At 43.2% G+C, this 24,445-nt stretch overlaps 1 protein-coding gene across 4 annotated transcripts in view; it reads left to right on the forward strand.

The window, feature by feature from the left end:
* Positions 1-4,100: 4,100 nt before the first annotated feature.
* Positions 4,101-24,445, forward strand: part of LOC144721042 (rho GTPase-activating protein 12-like) — a 41,230-nt gene continuing 20,885 nt past the window's right edge. For 3 of the 4 annotated variants that reach the window (XM_078598340.1, XM_078598343.1, XM_078598344.1), the window contains exons 1-8: positions 4,101-4,184; positions 4,848-5,469; positions 9,729-9,791; positions 19,057-19,425; positions 21,251-21,385; positions 22,419-22,502; positions 22,966-23,148; positions 24,307-24,369. In XM_078598340.1, coding sequence (XP_078454466.1) covers positions 4,171-4,184; positions 4,848-5,469; positions 9,729-9,791; positions 19,057-19,425; positions 21,251-21,385; positions 22,419-22,502; positions 22,966-23,148; positions 24,307-24,369 — 1,533 coding nt within the window. In that variant the 5' untranslated portion in view covers positions 4,101-4,170. The remainder of the gene's footprint in view (positions 4,185-4,847; positions 5,470-9,728; positions 9,792-19,056; positions 19,426-21,250; positions 21,386-22,418; positions 22,503-22,965; positions 23,149-24,306; positions 24,370-24,445) is intronic. The other variant, XM_078598341.1, reaches the window with a different exon arrangement.

Consider the following 24,445-nt stretch of genomic DNA (forward strand, 5'->3'; position numbering starts at 1 on the left):
CGAGTACTGTTGCCATGTTGTTACTGCACTCGAATACTCCACAACTGCGATCGTGTGCGGGTTCTTATTCCTGGTGACGGGTGAAAGTCATTAAGCTGTGTTTGCTTTTGTGATGAGGATATGTTTGTCTTTTACCACAGCGACCTCATTCTATGACAGCCCCCCCCCTAACATTGTTGCTTTACTTGTTAGGACGCAGTATTGCATAGGTTGTTGGAAAACCATTTTTTTGTTCAAAATCAGCGCGCCCAATTACTAGTGCCAAATACACGTAAGTTATCGTGCTGGCTCCATTCTCATTAAAGACCCCTGTCCATTGTAATAACCAACCCTTACTTAGGCCAGATTGTAATGTTGTATACCCATCGAGGGCCTCCAGTCAATCATCTCAGCTTGAATTTGCTTCGAGGTGATGGCTTCCATCTGGTTCCAGCCTGAGATGAGATTCCGGTGAAGGTCCTCCTTGCTCGCTCTGCTCAGCCTCGCGCGAGATCACGGCGCTGAGTTCCACTCTTTTCCGTGGTTCGTCAGCCACCACATGCCGTGCCAATAGCAACTACGGCATGCATCTGCTGTGACTTTGCATTACACGAAACAACACGGTAGGACGTGGCTAGAAGGCACCGAAAAACAAGGTAAACTCAATGAAAATGCTTAGGCTTATATTCGTTGGGTCTTTCGGCAAAGTCACGCAGATATAATTCCTGCAGTCACGAAAACTTTAGGTCAAGATTTATTTAGGCTTATATAAGTAAAATTGTGCCATCTATATACACACCACAATGGGTTAAATGTGTAAATGCTAGCCTCCATAGCAATTCAGTAGGAAATAGCAACACAAAATATCATAAAAAAATATTTGGACCTGGTTTGGCATTAACTAAATGTTTGCCAAATTACAATTTTGCATGCACAAACCTCCGTTCCAGACCACGGGTGGCGCTATTTGGTCATTAAATCACATTCCACGCGTGCCACGTGATAATTTCCTTCAATAAGCCCCTTTTCATATAAAACTTGGAACTCGCGCAAGCAAAGCTTTATGAAAATTATGATTACATTGCTTAATTAAAAAATTCACTCTGTTGATTTGCATGGCGCGATCCCATGGTGTTTGAGCAAGTGAATGCATTGTGAGTAAAAACACGTTCAAAGAATGTTAACACGAACTTGTCGAACATTACATTGAAGGATGTTATTCTACACGTGCTAAATAACAGAATAAAAAAAAATATATCCATGGACCTAATTGCGAGTGGGCTCTTTGTATGGCATATATATAATACAATCATTCTCATCTCTGTTATATTTATAAAGAAAAGCTTAACTTAGAGACTTACTGCTGTTTTTAAAGTTGGCCCAATGCCCTCCTATGGACAAATTTAGCACCTGCCAGTAATTTAATAGCCAATTTTACCCACAGCACAGGATCTACACAGTTTATTAGCGTGAATTGTGTGATCTTTGAGTGATAAACTCTAAAAAAAGAATGTCCTCTCCATAAGGACACACATTTAAAGTTGACATTTTTTTGGTTCACGACATTGCACAAAGATATGGGGGGGGGGGGGGCTCAAACTGGGTCATAGATTCACAGACCATTGCTTGGATTTAGCGGAAAAGGGTCTCGACCTCGATATCAGGCATGGGTAGCTTTACATCTATCGAATGGTTAGATAAGACAACCAGCCGTATATGTTACTGATGTTGCCAGTCGTCTGACTGCTCTGAGAGTAAAGATTGCGTTCGGTTGGAAACACACTTCAGAAAAAAAGACCACCAATATGCTCGAGATTACACGCCGACTCACTGGCACCTGATCGAACGTCAAGAGAACATTCGTTTTTAAAATGAAGCAATGGTAGACGTACATGGTCCCATGACATTGTATATTAGATAAGACATCGTGTGCCTGAGTGCTCGATGGAAACGTTTCTTCTTGCAGAATCCCCGAAGTATGTCGAGGCAAAACCGATACAACTCAACACGTGGTAACATTACGATGATCATTAGTACTATTATCATATTTGATCTGCCATGCAATGCTTTGGAGATATACAATGTTAAAGCTACAAAGTGGAAAGTGTGATCAGGTATTCAGATGGTGGGTATGGGACAGCTTTACGCAGTTTATGGATTTCGTGTGTCAGGCCTTGTTGACATAACATTTATTTTGCTCTCAAAGCAATGTGAAAACAATGGCTTCCGTACACGCACGCCTCAAATCACAACCGGAAGCCTTTACACTGAAAGTGACAGTGAACATTTGAAAACATGTTAAATATTAAGTTAAACAATGTTCTCACTCAAATGAGCATGGAACAGTGGATCATCTGCTCATAGTCCTTAGTAAACATTGAGAACTACTAGGCTTTCTTTTAGCAGTAGATAGATCATGGCTGATGATGATTATTATTAACACCAGGAAGGCCCACCACACCAAGTATATTAGATCTCCAAGCCTCTATGCATTGCTTTGCTTCCCCGTGTTGCACCTCTTGATGCCGCCACTGCTATATGGGGACGTCCATAAATGACGTCACGCACCTGGGGGGGGGGGGGGGTCAGAAATTTGTGACGATGTGTGACGAGGGGGGGGGGGGTTGAGAAATGTGACGTCACGTCAAAATGCGCAACTTTTAATAAATATAGACAACACGTTCTACTTAATTAAATAGACTTTTTAATATATGTTTTCTCCTACAACATCAGAGTGCAGCGCCACATTAAATACGCACTACAATGACAATAGTTTAAAGCGATTTGAAGCATGTTTTATTTTTTTGGGAGTGTGACGTCATATTTGTGGGGGGGTCTGACTTTTTGTCACGCTGTGTGACGAAGGGCGGGGGGGTCAGAAATCGTCCAAAATCGCGTGACGTCATTTATAGACGGCCCCTATGTAGATGTATGTTTATTGTGTTCATGATACCATCACACTCTGTTTATCGATGGCTGCATTCTATCCAGAAAGGAACACCATAGCTAGTTTTAGGTGTGCTGATATAAGTTGACATAACAGCATCAGATTATCTTAGACTGTCCATAAATTAGGTGCATAAGTGCAACAAAATTTTTTTTTTTACTGGGACTGCATCTCAAAGATCATTAGTTTAAGACCTAAGAGGTTTGAGCAAACCTTAACCTTGCGATGTTAAACATCAATTCCCAGTAGCCCCATCCCGTCCTTGTTTCTTTCACACCTCCCCCGAGGGACATGTGTAATGTATTAATTTCACGATACAATATTTCAGTTGCGGCTGCAAAATTAAAATCACTCGTCTAATGTCAGCGTTTTACATTGGTTAATAATCAACATGTTTGATTTTTAACAAAGGTGAAAACAACCCTGCTGAGCAACGTGATGAAACCCAATCCATCACGCCCGAAGTGGACACTATTATACACTCCACTCAACAACATCATCTCTATGGTTCTGGATTTGAAGCTTTCGTGACTGCAAGGATTCATACTCTTAGGTTTTTTCTGTAAAGTCACGTAAGTAAAAAAATAAATTAAAATTAATAAAAGTAAAATAAAAATCACGACGTTTCGGAGGCAACACAAGCTTCCGTCTTCAGGTGGAACCGTCACAGCACGACTGCTGTATCAAGTTTGTGTTGCCTCCGAAACGTCGTGATTTTTATTTTACTTTTATTAATTTAAATTTAATTTTTTTACTTACGTGACTTTACCGAAAAAACCTAAGAGTATCATCTCTTTGGCTTCGTGCTGCACTTTGTTAACTTCACACTGGCTGGATGGTCACCACCTTAGGTTTGGGGTGGTAAATAAATAACGAGACTGGTTGATTCAAAGCATAATTTATTTGTTTTGTTTTTGTACATGGGCAAGATGTAGACTCCTTTGATAGCAACGACACGCTTTAGAACCCTTGTTTATTTTAGTATCGCATGCACGAAACCTACGTGAAAGAAAATGCACATTGGTGTATGTAGACTGAAAAGTGGGCAACGTATCTTGCATAAGCCGAATGTGTTGACCAAAAAAATATGTAAGCAGTTTAGTATGCAGCATTGCTTCCTGTTTTCTGCTCAGCAGCGTCATTGGCCAAACCAAACTAGTTCCTCAATAGCCATCGCCTGCCACTCCCTGTCCCGAAGCTTTCTCTAATTGTCGAATGCCATTACCAGCTGAGTTGTCTCTCGAATGGTGGAGAAAATGTAAGAATGACACGAAATGTGGATTTTGTTTTGTAATCAATTATTCAGTTGCGTGGTATGGTACTAGATACGGTAAAGTATCGCGTTGTATTGTATATGTAATTTCACAAAGTCCAGCGAATAAAAATGTACATTTTCATAATTTGCTATGTGTCAAGCTGGTTTTGAATTATGGGGATGATATCTGGTATAAATATGTCATGATTTATAAACTATACTTACAATTAAATGTCATAAACACAATAAACAAATGAAGGGACTACATTGGCAGTGGTGTGCGAACACAAAAACTAGAAAACCGCACGTGTCATTTGCGCTTTGTTATAACGGAAACATTGTGCGTGGTAATGTATTTAAATAGACAAGCACTAACATGCGTTAAATATATATTTCTGTTTTCATGCAGTGTCACTGATGAACGGGGCATTAATTGTATTTATTTTATATAAAGACGTCATAGATACACTCTTATCACAAGCAGTGCTCACACATTGCTCTCTTATTTAGACAACGGTCATTTCGAATCTTTACGTCACGGTTGTAGTTAAAGCAGAATGCCACGATCTGCATAACAGCCAATGGTCCGAATGGCCTAGGCACAACGTTCACGGCACTACATCCAAGCAGGCGGCCAGCTTGACCGCATGCCCTTCTCTCCGCCAGGATGGAGCGGGAAACAGCGGCGGCAGCAGCTCGCGCAGAGACCGGCAAGCACCGGGGAGGCGCAGGTGCTGAAACGTCGACCACCGTCAAGGCGATCTACGACTACGAGTACACGAACGCGAATGGGCGGCGCATCGTCATGGTCGAAGGCGACGTCTACCATCTCGTCCAGAAGCGAAATGACGAGTGGTGGCAGGTGCGCAAGCCGGGCGAGCCGTCGCCCTTCTACGTGCCGGTGGTCTACGTGGTGGAGCTGACCGCCGACTGCGACTCGCCAACGGCCCAAGGGGATGCCCGTGGCGTCAAGGAGGACCCTGCCACGTGCGATGATCGTCACGTGGACGCGAAGGAAGGGCAGAGGGTGATGAGTCTGGAGGGCCTGGGCCATGAACAGGAATCTTCCTCTGGCAGTATTTCAGAGGCTGGCAGGCTCAGCTGTGATGGTTCGAGTCCGGGCAGCCCAATGATGGAATACGAACAATCGGTCAGATCGAGAAACAGAAGCCTTCGCTGCTCCTCATCAGGCAATAGTGTCAGCAATGCCAGAGAGTGTTTTGGGAATTACAGCTCTACAAGAAGAAAAAGTACAGTTAGTGATACGAGCTCATCTAAAACCAGTCTGGTATGTATGACGTTTAAACATGGGTCTCTAAATTCAATATATATATGTTTTTGCTTTATCCTTCATTCACTAACTATCTACAAATATAACGTTTACATCAAACAGAAAAGGCCTAGATGTTCCGTTTGATCATGACGATGATGATTATGAAAGAGAAGCTATGGTTCTGTCCTGTTGACATCCACAGAGTGAAATCGCTAGTGCGTGTATATTTTAAAGATTCCTTATTGTTGCGTAAGCAAAAAGAGGGGTGTAATCCGCCACGTAACAGTGGCACATTCTAGAGGCGCGTGCCAAGCAAGGGGTTATCTCGAGAAGCATCGATCCCAAAGCCAGCGCACTCACGTACTCAGACACGAGCACGTGATTAATATAGCAAGTATTAATAATGAGTTGAAGAAAAATGAAAAATTTATAACCTTCACAATCAGTGTATTTAAGAATGTTTGGTTGCTACAAGTTGCATAAGTCACTTAAAACCATGTTGAGGATTCTTAGGATTAAGTGTAAATGCCAAAGGCATCAGCAGCCAAACAAAAGCAATTTAGCAAAGATTATTATTGTTAAGCTTGTTTACCCACGAATGCCTCGAAGATTGTTACGACTGTTTCAAAAGGGTCCTGTCAACGTTTGCAGTAGTGGTGCGATGCTGCTACGTGTAATCACGATTGAGTCATTTGTTGGTAAATTTTCAGCATTGGGATGTTGAGGCCACTACCAGGTACATGGTATGTTTTTGCGAGCTATGTGAGGAAGCGGTAGAACCCAGAGGAAACTCGTGCAGAACATGGGGAGAACATGTAAACTCGACACAAACAGTCACTCGAGTGCTGTGAGGCACAACCCCGATTAGCACATTCGATTGGCTACGTACGGTGCTAAAGAAGTTCAACATGCATCATCTGTTACCACTGCGCCACGCTGCCGCCCAACGATCCTCACAGTAGCGGGAGAAACGCCCCAAGATGTCCTTCAAGGCGCCCTCACTCATTCCTTGAACAGGAACATTCTTCAATAATTAGTTGGGGGATCATATACGGTATATCTGTATCACTATAATCTCTGCCAACACATCATTTCAAATATATATTAAATACCAATTACCCGCACATGGAGATAAAAAAAAGAATGAAATGTCATACAGTCGCCAAAAAATTGGAGATTCTGCTGTTCTGCTGGCGACACAACGAGGCACACTGCTGCCCCTGTGCCTGCCCACCACGTGACTACCACCACGTCGCTCACCTCACGCCTGACGGCCAGCAACACACAAGCGCCTCGACCATAAGGGACCGCTGGCTGCGTGGTGTTCATGCAATTACTCACCCCGTCAAGTGGTGCAATGAACTGTCGTGATTCATGCTCAACGTATCATTCGGGGGTGGTTCTGTCTTGTTTTCGCCATCTCACTTGCATCGCATCCGGCTCATTTTGTCTTATTTGTTTTATTAGCTTTGTTAGACTGCAACCGATGGGGGTTTCTTCACAGTCATTAGTTTATGAAGTGATGAAGATAAATACCTTCACAAACCATCGCATTTACAAACTGTGGGTCACTGCAAGTTGCCTGAGCTAAAACATGACTGTGTTTAGGGTTCTTAGCAGTGTAAATGTCAAAGGTTACAAGAGCGTAACTTATCAAAGAGCCAAACATTTGCGAGAATAATGTACCAAGTTGTACCGCACGGCTGCCTTGCAATAATTACCATTGGTGCCATGTCGCCGTCTGGTGAGGTTTGTGTGGTGTGTGGTTACGGAACCTAAGGACCTTGAGTTCAAACTTGTATCTCGATTTCAAATCTTAAGTGCCACGAGTTCAAATGTTTATCAAGTGCCATTTTTTAGGTAATACACATCAAAGCAGCACGTGAAATCGTGATCAAAACCGAGGGACTTTGAAAGATCCTAGAACCATCCTGCATAAAGGACACAACTGTCAGGTCAGGTCAGAACTGTGTATCAGATTAAACAAAATTACATATACATTCCACACACGTGTAAGGGTGGCTGTAAAGTAGGAACTGCTCACATTCCAATGCTTCTACGTACAAGGTGCCTTCATAAATTGTCCATATGTCACAATTTAAGAAAATATCAGACATTCAAACAGCAATTAGGAATGCATGCACAGATGTCTGTATGTTGAACTTTGTTTCGCACCGTACGTAGCCAAACCGCTCTAATCGGAGGGTGCGCACGGACACATCCAAGCATGGGTAGGTGGCTTCTGGTTGGAATGGGGCAATAGCCATGCCAATTTGTCCTAGTGATGTATAATTATCTAACAGAGAGTGCGGTTATATATCATATGAATCTTCAACGAAAATTTTTCTCAGACGTGTATTGAATTTGGGGGAGCTGTAGTGCAGTGATGAGCACACTGCGCCATGATTCCTGGCCACAGCTCGCGTTCAACGGCGATTGATATCTGAATTGGGTTCTAACCAGCGTGGTGAGGGTACGGCCAGACAGCCCTCGTGATGGCGTAGCGTGCGGAGGCCTTCATCCAACAGTGGGTTGATAAAGGGACGTGAATAATTATCACTACAATATGTTGAATGCACATACACTGCGTTTTGTATGTATACAAATTGGCACAACACAGGCAAATGGCTGCAACCCAAAACGAGGCTGGTTTAAGTCCGATATCTGTGTGCTCACGATATCAATTCGGTAAATACACACCTACAGGCATGACGTGTACACCTCCACACGGTTTTAATATCACATCTATCACGTTAGTAATATACTCTACAGTACTAAAATAGTGTTTATATAGCGTGTGTGCAATCGTTGAAAAAAAAACGGGAGGGGGAAATTAATTTCATGGAAATGACCTTCAACAAAAAAATCCCTTAAATGCACAGAAACTATCTTGCACAAACCCAACCACAAATTACACATTGTGCAGCCTCTTCGCTCAGTTCTCATTTTCGCCGACTTCAGCATCCCACAGGAAGTTTTGCCACACAACCACGTGTTACTCGACTTCCTTATCACTGACAGTTTATTTAACAAAATAATATATATACAGTGTATGCAAATACACAAACCCCATTGATGTCCAGCACGCAAGCGTGTTTCAGTGTCAACAGCACACTTGTATTTAAATGAGAAAACCTCAAGTATATGTGTGGATACCAGAGGTGTGGACTCGAGTCATGTGACTTGGACTCGAGTCAGACTCGAGTCATGAATTTGATGACTTGCGACTCGACTTGGACTTGCATAACAATGACTTTGTCCCACCTATGAGATGTGGACTCGAGTCATGTGACTTGGACTCGAGTCAGACTCGAGTCATGAATTTGATGACTTGCGACTCGACTTGGACTTGCATAACAATGACTTTGTCCCACCTATGAGATGTGGACTCGAGTCATGTGACTTGGACTCGAGTCAGACTCGAGTCATGAATTTGATGACTTGCGACTCGACTTGGACTTGCATAACAATGACTTTGTCCCACCTATGAGATGTGGACTCGAGTCATGTGACTTGGACTCGAGTCAGACTCGAGTCATGAATTTGATGACTTGCGACTCGACTTGGACTTGCATAACAATGACTTTGTCCCACCTCTGGTGGATACCAACGTGACTGTTTACATGATCTACTCTGACATATAACATTGCTGTGCCTATGGTGTACGTATGAAAAAACAAAGGCTTGAGACTCGATTGCATATCATTCTTGGCACATTCATATATTTAGTATATATGCTGCACATTCAAATGTGGACCTAAATGTATATCTGTTAATTAGTCAACATTTTAGTCTCATGTAGTCTCAATATTGATGATGACTGTAGAATTCCAGTCAAGTCTTAGCCTGTCGATTTAATTTGAGTCATTAAAAAAATGCTGAATATATTGCCGTTAATTTTGTCTACATTTAATGCATGAATGAAATTCACAAACTAAGAATTGACTCACATTTCACAGATTGCCTGCGACCAGTCTGAGTCTGCGGGGAATAACTAAATGAACGCTGGTTCGCAAATAGCCACGAAATTCCGTGAATACGGACGGTCTGAAGTTCTACGCGTCACACCACGGTAGTAGACACGGCAGTAGTAGCAGCATCATTGTGAAAGTTCGTGCTGGGAAATGCAATGTGCCCCGGGGAAGCTAACCAGCATATATACCTGTTTGCCCGAACTCCCCAACTCCGTAATCTAACGATCACCGCGTGTCTCTCTCTTTCTCTCTCCACTCTCCCTTCCCCACTTCACATATACCTGGGCGGACATGGCACAGAAGACAAGGCTGTTGTCGGCCACCGAAGACAGCGAAGTATTCGACTTGAGTTCCCCTACGAACGTGAGAATAACCTCGTTACGCTTCCGTGAACGCACACACACACACAGAGAGAGACTCTCTTGCACTTTGGAAAACTTGGCTGGGGAAAGGAGTAAATGATACAAGTAACCGCAACAAAACACAGCATTCCACAGGTAATTACCCACATGTGTGGCCTTTCTAATGCCTCCTTAGAACGCATACAGGTGCGCGCGTCAACTTCCCAGAGGTCTATCACGTGGTTTTTTGTTGTTGTTGTTGTTGCTGTTGTTGTTGTCTCGTGAACATTGTGCAAGTACAAAAACACGCACGTGTCTAACCGACTATTGAGAGACCCGAGCACGATGCTGACTTGTTGCAGTGTCAGGAGTAAACGAAATGTCTCCGGCATTGCGTGTGAACCTATACACGACATTGGGTTTGTCAGTGAACGGCGGTCCAGTTTAACAAGTCGCAGATGCAGGCCATACTCTGCGATACGACCGCTCGATTTAGATTCATCACGTTAATGTGAAGCTTCTACATTCACCAAATTATGTTCTTTAAACTAAGCAGTGATCTGGGAAAAAATACATCCTCCCACGACTGTGTACACGTGGTTATGAATAAGATATGTTGACACTGAGAGTTAACGGTTATGGTTACATGCGGTGAGCATAAGGGGGTATAATCATAGAGTTGATAGAACTTAAAGCGCATGCAGTATCAAAAAAACACACTACTTAATTATTCCGGATATTTTTCCAGTGCAGAATATCGCTGCGTCTTGCTGTGATGCAATGCTACGCACGAATGTGGACGTTGGCTAAGTACGACGTCTGTTTATGTCAATGTCCGACTAAAATGCAAAGCTTGCGTGCACCTCCAGCTAACTTTTCGCATTATACTTGCGCCGCTGTTTGACTCGCGTGTGTTTAGTTTACAACCGTCGTATACCCCGTGTACGAGTTGTACAAACCAACTTTAGGACCCCCCCCCCCCCTACTCATAAAGTAGCCTTGGAAACTGGCTGAATGGGATCGCCCGTGTAACAGACAACATAACCTTAAACCGTAAGTATCTTATTTCCAAAGTATTCCACCCTCCCGTGTCGAAAGCAGATGGCTTAACTTTAACTTGCAGACCTTTATGCACGTTCGTGGAAAACTTGCTTTCAGTATCGGCTATCCTTCATATAGCCTTCCTCAACACCATTTTACACCTTTAATGGGCAGTCGTTGCATCGATTTTGCTGGAACATTCCAAAGGCACCTAGACGAAGTTGTATGAGATGAACGATCTATCGAACACCGGCGCCTTTGCATTGTGAAATATTGTAACATTGCGGAGAGGGCTGCGGTACAAACATGTGCACAGTTGCACAAGATAAAAGGCATAGCGTCAGGAGAAACGTGCATATCCTATGACCGGTGGCTCTATTTAACTCCAGTAATTATCGACATAAATGACCTTAGTAAAAAGTGCACACACCCGTAGCTTATAGGCATTGTATATAATCATGAATTAATCAAGCACTCGAGAGAAATTAAAAGTAAATATTCGTCGTGGTAACAACTTGAGCGGGAAAACGCGTGCAGAGGGAGTGGGGACAACGTGCATGGAGGACGTGTTGGTGAGTATCCTGCTGCAGAGTACAAAGAGGAAGAACAAACATTGAAAATGAAAAGTCCAAAAACATGATGACATTCGAGGGTCAATGGGGGTAGGCTTTTGCGCATGCCCTCAGTGGCAAACTATGCGCGCTTTATATAAACAAATAAACGCGGAGGTCAAGGGGAAATATTGACGATATATGTTGTATATTATCGTAAACAGTTATGCATACACACAGTGGGCCAGATGACACTGCGCGGCACAGACTGCTGAGGGCAGAATTACTGCATTTGGTCTACGTTTCATGGCATGCCAAACACATCCACACATGTATATGAATATATATGTGTGGGATGTGTTTGATGCAGATGTATGCATTTCACTACAATTAAAAATGTTGTTGAATACAACTAAACCAGGTTATAAATATAGGTGTAATGACATTTTTTCTAAAAAAGAAAAGAGTATTTCTTGGTTTGTGGAAATTCATTTGAAAAACTGGTGTACCATCGCCGTTTATAGCTCATGCATGTGAATAATTAGGATATAGTAGACGGTATACACTATACTACAGATATCACCAAATAGTGTATCGTAAATACACTACATAACTATAAACAGCTTCAAAGGTGAAGTTGATAAATTATGTCTATTTTACATTGACTGACGAACTAAATGTACAGAACAGTTATACAGTATATATTATATATTGGTGTCATTCCAAGCCTGAACTTATTCATGGGTTTTTTTTTTGGCATATTTCAAAAGAAAGGTGGAAATGTCAGAGAGACTGGAAGGAGAATGTACAATTATTCTAGAACATACGTTATTTAGACACATCACATTCATTGTTTTGCAAGCTTGGGCAGAATACTTCACTCTATGGGATGATAACCAATGGTCTTAACCTTTACTGCAGCCTTGCACCCCCTTGGTTCTCATCGTTAAAACATTTACAATGTTAATAAATGCTTAGGTTTGATAAAAAAAAAACAAAGTAGTTACGGGGGTGCATCTCTCACACCCCCACAAATGGCATCTTGCACTCCCAGAGAGTGCGTGCACCCCAGGTTAAGAACCGACGGTCTGGGCTAACAAAAGGAGTGGCAGCAGCCAATGCAGGAAACGTGTCTGAGAAATTCTAGATTTGAAGCTTTCGTGACTGCAAGGATTCATACTCTTAGGTTTTTTCGGTAAAGTCACGTAGGTAAAAAATTTAAATTAATAATAATAAAATAAAACAAATTAAAAAATTCACGACGTTTCGGAAGCAACACAAGCCTCCGTCTTCGGTTCCACCTGAAGACGGAGGCTTGTGTTGCTTCCAAAACGTCGTGAATTTTAAAATTTGTTTTATTTAACTTTTATTAATTTAAATTTTTTACCTACGTGACTTTACCCAAAAAACCTAAGAGTGTGTCTGAGAAAGACATCCCCGTGCCTCCGATGAGCACGTCTGGCAACGTACGGTGCAAAGGAAGTTCAACGTAACGTACATTACGTACACCACGAAGGTGGAGTGGTTAAATTGGCTCGTGTGAAGGTGCTAGTTTAGATCGTTGCATCCCCAGACCGTCTTGTGGAGGTCTTCATCCAGCAGGGGAAAGATCATGACTGGTTACGATGATGTATCACAAACGGTATATACGCTATTAAAAGGAGGCATTCACGCGAGGTTTCCTCTTCAATCGGTGCTGTAAGTCTAGACGTTGACAACCGAGCATTGCGCGGGATCAAGTACAACATCGCATAAATTGGGCACTTATTATTTATCAACCGTGACTCACATTTAATGCATACACCAGGTCATAAATCCTCTGTGGGTCGCATTCTTAGAACAGTGGACTTGAGTAATTTAAATAATGTGTCAAGTTCCGAAATCCATTTAAAGCAGGCCTGTCATTGGATAATGTAACGCAATTAATTACTTCATTGCCACTGGCAGAGGTGGTGTCACAAACCGCAAGCTTAAGGTTGATGTGCATTTGAGCGTGCAGAAACTAGAGAACGTGTGAACTACTTGTGATCTGACATACAAGAGTCCAACATCAATTTGCCACTGCTTTGCACAGTAAATGGGAATACAGGCATCATATACGTCATAGCAATTGTGATCATGCACAACAAATAATGACGTGACAATTGTATGATGTGAACAGTGTATTCATTTTAAGACATCACACCCATTTAGCTAAAATCATGGAAAGTACCTTCAATGGAAGTGGGAGTATTTGTGATATGTAACTGTGTTGAGTGCATTTCTGAAAGTTTGGCAATCCTGTTAAAAAAAACACATGAAAGAAAAAATATAAACGTACGTGAAAAGGTAAATAAAAAAAACAGGGCAACTTTGCCTGGAATGTTAAGTGAAATGCAACATGCAGTCTGGATTTTAAAAGCCATTACATTTTTTCAGTTCAATGCCAGGGGTGTACCCGCGGGAAGACGGTCACCGCCACGTAACCCCCCACAAAGTATGCAATACTCCATTATCAACTCGTACACCTGCGTGCAATGCAGGGGCCCTTGTGAGGCTTACAATGTGGGGAATTAGCCGTGGAATGCCGCTCTTTACAGGACCTTTTGTTTCTGACTAGTCTTCTTCCACAATCCCCACTGCCCGTGGCATTCCCCTTGATTCAGTATTTTATTGGCAGCTGACAACTGGCTGATTGTTTAGACAAATGTCAGGAATCCCATTCCAGTTCTGTTGTAGGCAGACGTTGGTTGGGCTTCACTACTATTTAGTATGTTTATGTTACCAGGTAAGTTCCACTGAGCTACAGAGATATTTCTCAGAAGCGACCTGGCTATCACAAATGATAGCCCACTCAAGTGGCTTATCATGTAAGAAAGTATAGCAGACAAATACTATGAACGCATGTTTCTCAATGTTGTGGGGGGAAAATCTCAGGACCCTGAGAAAAATCCACGCGACCATGGGAAGGACATGCAATCTCTAAATATACGGGCGTCAGGGTCGGGATCAAACTCACGACCTCCTGTATACCAGGCGAGGTAGTTAACATAAACATTTGATTACACTGTGTTGCGTGTACCTAACGCAGTCGTGAAACCCATTGGGCGAGATCTGACTGCTGAGACCTAGGAAAATCTTTGCCATTTAAAATAAATACTTTTTAATGTCTAGGGATAAATTATTCTCCAATTTGTTTAAGAAAACTAGAAAATTATATATCAAGCCGAGAGTTCACTTGAGGCGAGCTCTGTTGTGCACTGTGTGTTATATTCAAGAGCAATGCCAGGTTGTTGAATACATATAAAGCAATGAATGTCATTTCCCTTACCCGAAGTGAACTTCTACACTCGCCGCATGAGTGTGAATCAATGTTGCTGATTGCAGAGGCACGTCCCTGCCACGAAGGGCCTCTTCTGTACCTGCAGAGCAGTGGGAATCGCCACTGCAGGTGGTGTACATTTGTTTCTGGGATGAATGAATGGACAGTCCCACCAGCGTGAACGAATATGACATCCAACAAAAGCGGGTAGCATTGTATCAGGGTTGTTTGGCAGGGACATGACGGTCTTATCAGGTTCCCTTTACGCAGAAAGGATGTCTCCGTGAGTGCGTTAGGATTTGAGAAGTACAGTGCTGTTTGTGAGCCCCTATTAAGGCGTGCAGAAAGCACGTTAGGTGAGTGTGGTCCGCATGTTACTAAGCCACCCCTGTCCAACTGTGCAGATTTTGACATCCCACATCAGATATTCATGTCAGGCTGAGTCAATCTAAGGGAAGCCCAGGGCAGTTTCAGATACCATTAACTCATGGTGTGCATGGTCAGAAATTAAATACAGGATACTGGGATAAAAAAAAATGCGGAAATAGCAAAGTGCAACCACTTTTCTAGTTATTTAAAACACACACACATACAGTAGTAGCTCAATTACATGTTGTAATTGTAGAGGAAACCTTTTCATAAAAACTAACACTGCTCGAGATCAAGACTCCAACAGCTGTGGCAATATTACTATTTGTGACCGACTGCTCTTGCAGAGATTCTATTGTCCTGCTGCTTTTAAAGACACAACGTGGCTGCAATTTATACAACCAAATGTGATACAGTATAAATATTGATTTTCACAACACGGGACAATGTTTCACAACACAGCTGCGAAGCGATGCTCTATCCCATAACAGGGAGTGTTTAGGAATGAAAGGGGAGAGAGTATAGCACGTAGGAGATGTACGGGCGTGACGGTCGCTCTGATATGGCTTTCATTGTGTGAAATGTGTTGTGTGGCATCAATGAGTATGACGGCTTTCCTGGTGGCCAGATCTCAACTACCTCGCCTGGTATGCAGGAGGTCGTGGGTTCGATCCCGACCCTGACGCCTGTATACTTGAAGTTTGCATGTTCTCCCCGTGGTCGTGTGGATTTTTCTCCGGGTCCTCCGGGTTTTCCCTCCACATTTAGAAACGTGCGTGCACGAGTATTTGGCAGCTATACATTTTCACTTTGTAAGCCACTTCGTTGAGCTATCACTTTTAGTCTGGTCGCTTCTGAAAAAGAACTGCATAGGTCAGTGGGCCTTACCTGGTAACACGAATTGTTTTTTTAATAGTTTTTAAAAGTACATTTGAAGACGAATATACCACTGTGTTGTGGAAACAGGTCCCATAACCCCACGTGCTAAAGAGGGAAAACATTTCTGCAGAGCATCAACATGAATCTATTTAATGAGGTAATGAAATACATTTTAAAAATGCACACCAACCTATCACAGGTATTGCACATCATCATAACAGCCATGGTCTATCGACTGCTGGATGAAGGCTTCCCCACGCCATCGCTACCCCTCAGAGTCTTACGATTCTACGATCCATCTCCTGCACGAAGTCTTACAGCTTCATCTCCATGATGGTCGTGCGGTGCGAAAGAAACTCAACATACATAGGGCATGTTCTCTCTGTTGCCTGTCTTCCCTACATCGCCACGGATGCCAGTGTTGAAGGTTTAAAATATAACAACGTAAAATGAAATGTACAAAATTCTATTTAATGAAGTAAAGTAATGACAAAACTTTAAAAAAAAACATGCTCTGGTAGTATATGAAGCATTGCCTATGAAACGGATTGGCCCAAACCAGAGACTGCTTTCTTTTGAGCCTAGTCTTAAAGAGTGTTAGACCAGAGGACGCCTAAAGGCAAACATCACAAATACAATTTTGTTTGCATGTTCACCACGAGTACTGTGTGTGGTTAATGCAGACAGGATTCCTGGAAAAAGGATTCTGTTTGGTGTTTTAACATCTTAACACCTGGTTTTATTGCCATAAAGGGTAAAACCTATTGTTATATACAGAACATGATCTGTTTACGAATTTAATTTTACAATCACCGCATTGACTCGTCCAGCCTCAATTTATTTTATTTCGTCAAGGCTATTAAATTATTGAACCAGCACATGCAATGAACCCATTGAGACACCGGAAACGTTGCCTCTTTTGTAACAGCGGCCACAGTGCTGGGAGGTCAGATGTCCAAGCCTCTCGTCAACGCGATGTAATTAAGGCGCTTGTTTTATCTTGCGCGTTCGTGTGTTTGTCGCTGGAACATGGCGCTGACGTTCCTCGCGCAAAATTCTAAATTTTGTCCCTGCACGGTATCCATGCCGCCACGACATGCCCCCCCCCCCCCTGCCCTCCAAAAAGAATGCCCCACGGGTTGAGAACCACCGAGTGAATGTATATTTTATTCTGGCCAGGTGGTGCGGCAGCGAGATCATGCGACTCGCCATCAGTGCAATTTTTTTTGAAATAAATAGCGCTCACCCCGTGGAAAGACTCCAGCAATGGAGAGTAGAATTTCCAGCCACGGCTCTGATCTGGCAATGGAAATGAGTGACGCCCATTTTATCATTCGAGCGCATTCACTTGACTTGAATGTGTACTTTAATATCCCCATCTCAAAACTTTCAACGCTCCACGCATAACAGTCCCAAATTTACGGCTGGAATTTAAATAGCGTGTCTTAAAAAGGAAAGAAAAACAAGTTATTCGACAGGTTGGCCGAAAGCCTTTATCATTATTGGTATGCGGTCATACACGTTTGCTGGAAATGAACTGTGTGCTCTTCTTCTTAAGCGGAGCGTGCCTCCAAGGTAATGGAATTTGGTGAAAAGTGTGCCGTTGAAAGTTCAGCCTCACAATGGAGAGATGGGAATTAAGGACACGTGAAGGAAAATGAGGATAAACAGAAAGGAGGGTTAATATCGTGTTCATATTTCATGACAAGGAACCACAGCGGCATGGATTTAATGTGTGGGTTTGGCAAGCCAGAAATCGTGGAGCAACTTGGACAAGCGAGTGGAATTGTGAGTGGATTTTATAGCGAGTGGGCAGAAAAGTGTAAACCTTTACGAGCGAGAGGGGACAAGGAAGTGTGTAAAGTGCCATATGGATGGTAGAGGAAGTGTTTTCTCCGTGGTTGCAGATGGATAAATCCACACGTTAGCAAGTGGAAAAAAACACCCCGAAAGATTATAGTCAATGTGCAAATGGGCACGTGATGGGCACATGCATGTACAGATGGGCACACGTGTAGTGAATGTGTAGATGGGGCACATGGGCATATTTGCAGGTTTGAGTGTTTGAAAAAAAAAGATTAGCATGAGCCGGCTGGTGAGTGGGTCTGCATAACTGTTCGCAGCTAGTGAATGTTTGAATGGGTGAGTGCGCGTGTCAGTGCACAGATTGGGAAGTGTGTGGATGGATGAACGTGATGTGCGAGGGAGCGTGCTGGTGAGTGAATAAGCACGGAAGTATGCTAGGGTCGGAATAGGGCACGGCCAACAGGATAAGATAGAGGCCTATATACATACTACGTCTTATATGAGGATCAGTGAAAGAATAAAAAAAAACTAACATAATATTATGTTTTTTTTGAAGTCCGATATTTATAGAGTATCGTTTTGTTAAAAAATACTAATCATTAAACACGATATCAAATGTTTTCACGTACATACCTTGTAACAAAAGTATGTCTGCGAAGTAGTAGTAACCGTTTTAAGTGTCAGATAATTAGAGCAAATAAATGTAAGAATAACAATTGTGTTACTCTACTCACTGCTTAACTGTAACATGCCTTGTAAAATAAAAGTATTCAACAACCATAACTGACCTCTGAGGTGGCCAGAAGATGACAGTTTTGAGCATTACCCCCTCGGATATGTGGCATTTCTCCAGGTTCTCTGGTTTCCTTACATATTCCAAATACTCATTCATAGTATATGCCAAACATCTACATTCAAATCCCTCCCAATAATGAGTCTTAAGACTCATTGAGACTTTCCTGGTTATGTAGTCTTGCATTGTTATTATACATGTGATTGGCTCCTTATATAACCAACAGGGTACTGAACCAACATATTACACAAACCCATGGCTTTGCTTTCCTGACACCTGAATAATAAAGCATTTCTTACCATGTGTATATATGTTGTATAAATATTCCTACCATGTCCGTGTCACAAAGCCATGAATATGTTCATTTGAAATGCTCACAAAATGTCACGGTTTCATTTGCAAACTTATTTGGTTACAACCCACAGAATACGTTTTTGTTCTGCATCACAATTAACAGCCAATAAGTTATCTAAAAAAACCGTTGTTCCGGAAAACGTAATGGGCGGTGCACATCTTTGTTGTTGTTGTTGTTGTTTTTATCCTGAAGGGCGAGGGTTCCACAAAGGACCTCGTGGAACGGGCGGATTTTCTCGACAATGACGACGACGGCGGTGGCGGCGACGACCAATCGGTGTGCAGCGCGCCGACGTCCAAATCGCCGCACGTGCCCCTGAACGACGACGGCGACGGAGCGGCCGAATCGCCCCTCTACGCCAACCTGGGCGGCAGCCGGGGAGAGGATCTGCGAGAGGCCCCGGGCCGTCCTCCGTTGGGCGAGGAGGCCCTCCGTGCCGTCGACGGCTGGGAGGAGCACTGGGACGACGGCGTGGCACGCGTCTTCTTCTTCAACCCCGCGAGCGGCGAGACCAGCTGGAAGCCACCGCGCAGGGCCGCGAGCACGTCGACGGGCGACCTGGTGAGGCCTCGCCGAAAGTGTTCGGCGCAAAAAAACACAAAGACGAAGAACCACCACCCCCCTACCAGAGGTCGCAACCGGGTACCCGATACCCGTACCCTACCCGATACCCGGCTACCCGTACCCGGCCGGGTACGGGTACGGGTAGCCGTTTGCGACCCTAGTGCGGCTGGGTACGGGTACAGGTAAGGAATCAAAACCCGTTTGCGACCTCTGCCCCCTACCGCCCGCCCGGCCGGCCGCATCCCGCCACCCCACCTCCCACGTATAGCCCTTAGCAGGATCAGAATATGTATTTATTCTGGATGAATCTGATGAGCTATAAAGCTATTTTTCACAGATTTTTGTTTTTTCAGTCGGGGCGGGTCAGAACGTTACAACAACAATACAAAAACATGGTACGAGTGCAAAATATAGGAAAGGTATCATTCTAGACTTGAAGTTATCACTTTAAAACATCAACAAATACAACAAATAATTTTTTGGTCTTACTAGCTAAAGCCCACTGAGCTATTAACTTATTTTTCCTCTGTGCAGGGGAAGTGTTAGTGATCAGGGCCTATGATGGCCGGCATGGCACACGAGGGGGGTGGAGTGGCCGTCACCCTGCCCAGCCACCTTTGTCTCCCCAGTGCTGATGTTTACACACCACACCAGGTGCTCATTTAAAGGCTGAGTCATCCAAGGCGGAGGTTCAGGACTGATTCTGATTATTGTCACTGATGTGAATTCAGGTCGCCGGGTTCATAGCTAAGGTCACCGGGTTCATTACCAGTACACTGCAGACAAAGACACACTGACATGCCTCTGTATAAATGGGGCTATGATCAGTCTGCAATTTGCAAAGTGTTTGCAATTCTGCGTTAAGCCTCATATTTTATTCATATCTCTGGCAGCTGCATGGATGTGTCTCACACACGAGATTGTACGTTTTGGAAAAGAGCAATGAAAACCCCACTAGAAATATGCTGCAACTCTATTGTTCACACGGGGTTCCACTCTCTGCACTTGTAGACCATCACCAACTGCTAATACATTGCATCCAGGAAATGTCACATGGTTCGGCTATCTGGACGTCTCAATGAACTTGGCACTGGTTGGATTTAATGGAGGGTGGCGGCAGCTGTAGTCCGTGCAGGGGAAGTGTGAAAGGAAGAAACACATCTGCACAGTTATGATAAGCCGCTCTTATTGGAAATCTTCGGAAGCCGAAATTTGTCTAAGATTTATTTTTGGTGCTTTTATGAGTGCGAGTATTTTTTTTGTTTAAAGACAATTTATCGCTTGTACATTAACTTCACAGGTAGTTTTTTTTTCAGAGCCAATATTGTGATTCATAAAGGCCTTTTGGATTAGGCCGCACTTTTTTCCTAACATCAGACACTAAAGTGAGACCGTTTACACTTAAATAATGCACTTTATGAATTCATGCAGAATTCAGCCAATTGTAGCCACCGTGTTCATAGATTTAAGCATCCTTTGAAATGTATTCATATTCACAGGCTGTACGGGTACTTTCAGTATTCTATAAAAGCCACGTGAGGTTGGTGGTGCTTAGAGAGAATGGGTACATGCAGGATTAGCGAAAAATATGGGAGTAGGAAGATAGTATATGCAGGACATGTTCGAAGAGGGACAGCTAAGAAAAGCGCACGTAAATAAACCCAATTAAACTAAGCATAGAGAACAGATTTTATTTCATGTCACCCATCTGATGCACTCTACTCTTAGTGTTTTCAGCAGGCTCCAGTGCACTGCTTTGGATTACTATTACTAACGCAGCTCTGAATGCAGAGCTCATTGCTTCTGTTTTTGTGACTTACAGCTGACGGTGGAATGCAAAGATGAGCAGTTGTACTCAGAAATCACCTACAGTGACGCGGCGGTACCACATGGCTGGCAAGAAATCATGGGGACAGATGGAAACGTCCTCTACGTCAACGCGGAGACGCAGGAGCAGGTGTCACATCAGCAGCATCGTGCCACCTTCACAGGAGAGTCGAAGTTGAGCGTAATTTAAAGCTTTCGTGACTGCAGGGATTCATATTCTTGGTTTTTTCGGTAAAGTCACGTAGAAGGGAAATAATACAATAATAAAAATAAAACATAATAAAATTCAATTCTCACGACGTTTCGGCCACAACACAATCAGCCGTCCTCAGGCGAAGAAACTGAGCCGTCGGAAAGACAGCGTCCTCCCAGCTTAAGGGAGATGCGGAGCAGCCATCCACTACAGCAGTGTTCTTCACCAATTCTCAGAGTGGGGGGGGGGGGCACTTTCGCCGATAAGACATCATCAGCGTGAGGGCCGCCACAAATTGAAACCACTGGGTTTGACAGCAGCACGATGATGGGCGGGGTTGTCACGTGTTGTGTATTGTCGGGGGCCGCACGTCAGGGGCCGCACTACAGGTCATCAGGGACCGCCAGTGGCCCGCGGGCCTTGCAATGAAGAACACTGGGCTATTTGATGGCCAATCACTCCATAGCATAGCCACTGATGACTTGAAACTAAGTGGTGCTCGGTTTTTTTTCATCAACCCTGGTAAGGAAGTAAAGCTGTTTTGCCAAACAAAAAAGATTTGAACTCATAACTTTCCAAATGAGCGACAAGCCCTCAAAACCACGGTGCCAGCTAAGAAGGGCATTATATACAGTACAAAGAGATGATTATTACTGAGCGATCAATGTACATTCTATTTGTAAAATAAAATTAATTGGCCCGGCAAAAATAAAGGTCCAGAGGTTGATGGATTTTACTTGCAGGGCAGGGTCACCCAAAAGTTGTAATTTTCTTCTTAAGCGCCATGCTAGCCACTTAACATGTCCAATGCCCATCATCAGTGAAACAAGGTAATTTGCCCCACCCAACATTGACCTTTAAGTCTATAGAAAGTGGACAGCTACAACGTTTAAATACCTTGCTTGTGCAGTATATACAATGCGCACAATAGCGACATTTTACATCTCTTTCTCTCTTTATTGTATTTCAGTGGACCCGATTTGTGGATACCGCAACAGGATCTGTGTACTTCTACAATGAAATAACAAACCAATCAAGCTGGGATTTGCCAAAGGTAAATAGTAGTTATATTCGTATGATTAGCATAGACATACATTATGTCTAAAATATGCTTCATAACCTTTTATAATTGTACCTTCAGAATATATCAATACTATAGATATAGTAGACACAAACAAAGCGTAAAAACGTTGACACAAGGACATACGATTAAAATGATTTTAATTGAGTTAATTATCTTAATGTATTGCAAAATATGTCTAATTTAATTTGTGTTTGATGACATCGCTCCTTAATAAGGTCAACAGGTAATTGCGTTCTTCCTAAAAAAAATCAATGTATTATCTGAATATTTCTAAAGTTTTAGTACAAAGTCCAAGCAAGCCATTTTGTCAAATCACACCGAAATCCTGCATGCTCTTAGCAGTTTCGTGATGTTTTCTGCCACGCGGATATTTTTTCAAAAGTTTAAAATAACGCCTTGTCTATTCTTTTTTTTGTTGTCTTGTTGTGGTGAGGGTGGCTTTGCGTCGGAGCCGGATGAGGCGACGTACGAGTGTCTGCGAGACTTCGCCCGCCACACCCTGGCCCCGCCGATCACCTTGGGCCACGAGCTTCCCACGGTCGAGCGGAGCAAATCTTTCTCGTCGGCCAACCGCGACAGCCTCATCAAGCCACTCGGGGCAGAGCACAAAGACAAGGTGCAGCGATCTCATTGGTCGCATGAAAAGTGTCGCCATTCGCCTCCGCACCTCCGATTTGCACGGTTGGCTACGTACTGTGCGAAAGAAGTTCAACGTACATACATATTGCAAAGTGAAAAGTTTACGTATCCACCCATGCTTAATTTTATATATATATTTAAAATCTAAATCACGGTCGCTGAACACAAGGCCCAAAATGCCCAGCGGCCAGCGACAAAGAGCACTTGTGAAGATATAAGAGAGTTCAAAGGTATTTTTTTTAAATTGAGCATTATTGTAAGAATTTCGGATGAGTGGTGATGGGAGGGAATGAGGATGGGGTAGGGCTCAGCTCCCTTGGCAGTCCTGAGCCAGTGGTGTCAAATGATGTGGTGGGGACCAGTGTCTACCTCCTATCACAACTGGTGTTGGTGCTACTTGTGTTCATGTCTCCAGATGGGTGGTGGAGTCAACACTGAGCCAGGAATAACACTCATGACCTTCAAATTATGATTCAAGTGACTCTCACAGCAACACCCAGTTGAATGAAATTACTGGCCATTTACTCGTATGAGCTTGGTCTAATATGCCACTGATTTTGTGCGTGCCGAGGTCACGTCTCTGTACAATGTGTGACGGGCCTTCTCTCGTGTGGCCACGAGGCTGTGGAAATCACTTTCACTGGACGTTCACTCTGCTGACTCCTTCGTTGTATTCAAATGGCTTCTTAAGACCGGTTCATTTTTAAGAGCCTTTCCATTTCTTGAAACCTTTGTTTTGGTGGTTCAATTCTATTGGCGTGAGCCTGCATGCTTTTGTGTATTTTTTTGTACAGCACCTTGTGATCTGTGGGTAAAAGACTATTTTGAAGTGTAAATTATTATTTTTCTTCTTCAGCTCTATTAAACAATTCAGAAAAAATGTAACACTTTACAGCTCCACTTCTGGATGAAGAGAATCCAATGCCATAGCAGTTCTGGGGGTTGTTTGAACATTCTTCACCACACTAGTCGGCAAGGTTTCGCGAAGGGGAGGACCCAGGACTGGTTGAAATATCACTCTGAACCATCGAGGTCAGTCACGGCCAGGGAACGAACTCAGGTCGTCGGGTAAATGTATCGCTGTTCATGCTGATGTTGAACACGGGATTTTAGAAAACATTTTCTCGATTTTCAGGGACACAGAAGATCTCGATCTGGGAACTTCAACGTATCAGATTACCTGACACCCGTCACAAATGTCAGTATGCAATTTCACAGTTTTGCTGTTTTGATTAGCGATGACATTTTCATTAGCACATATAATTGACACATAG

Source organism: Lampetra planeri, chromosome 10 (genome assembly GCF_965212315.1).
Source record: "Lampetra planeri chromosome 10, kcLamPlan1.2.h2, whole genome shotgun sequence".
Lineage (NCBI taxonomy): Eukaryota > Metazoa > Chordata > Hyperoartia > Petromyzontiformes > Petromyzontidae > Lampetra > Lampetra planeri.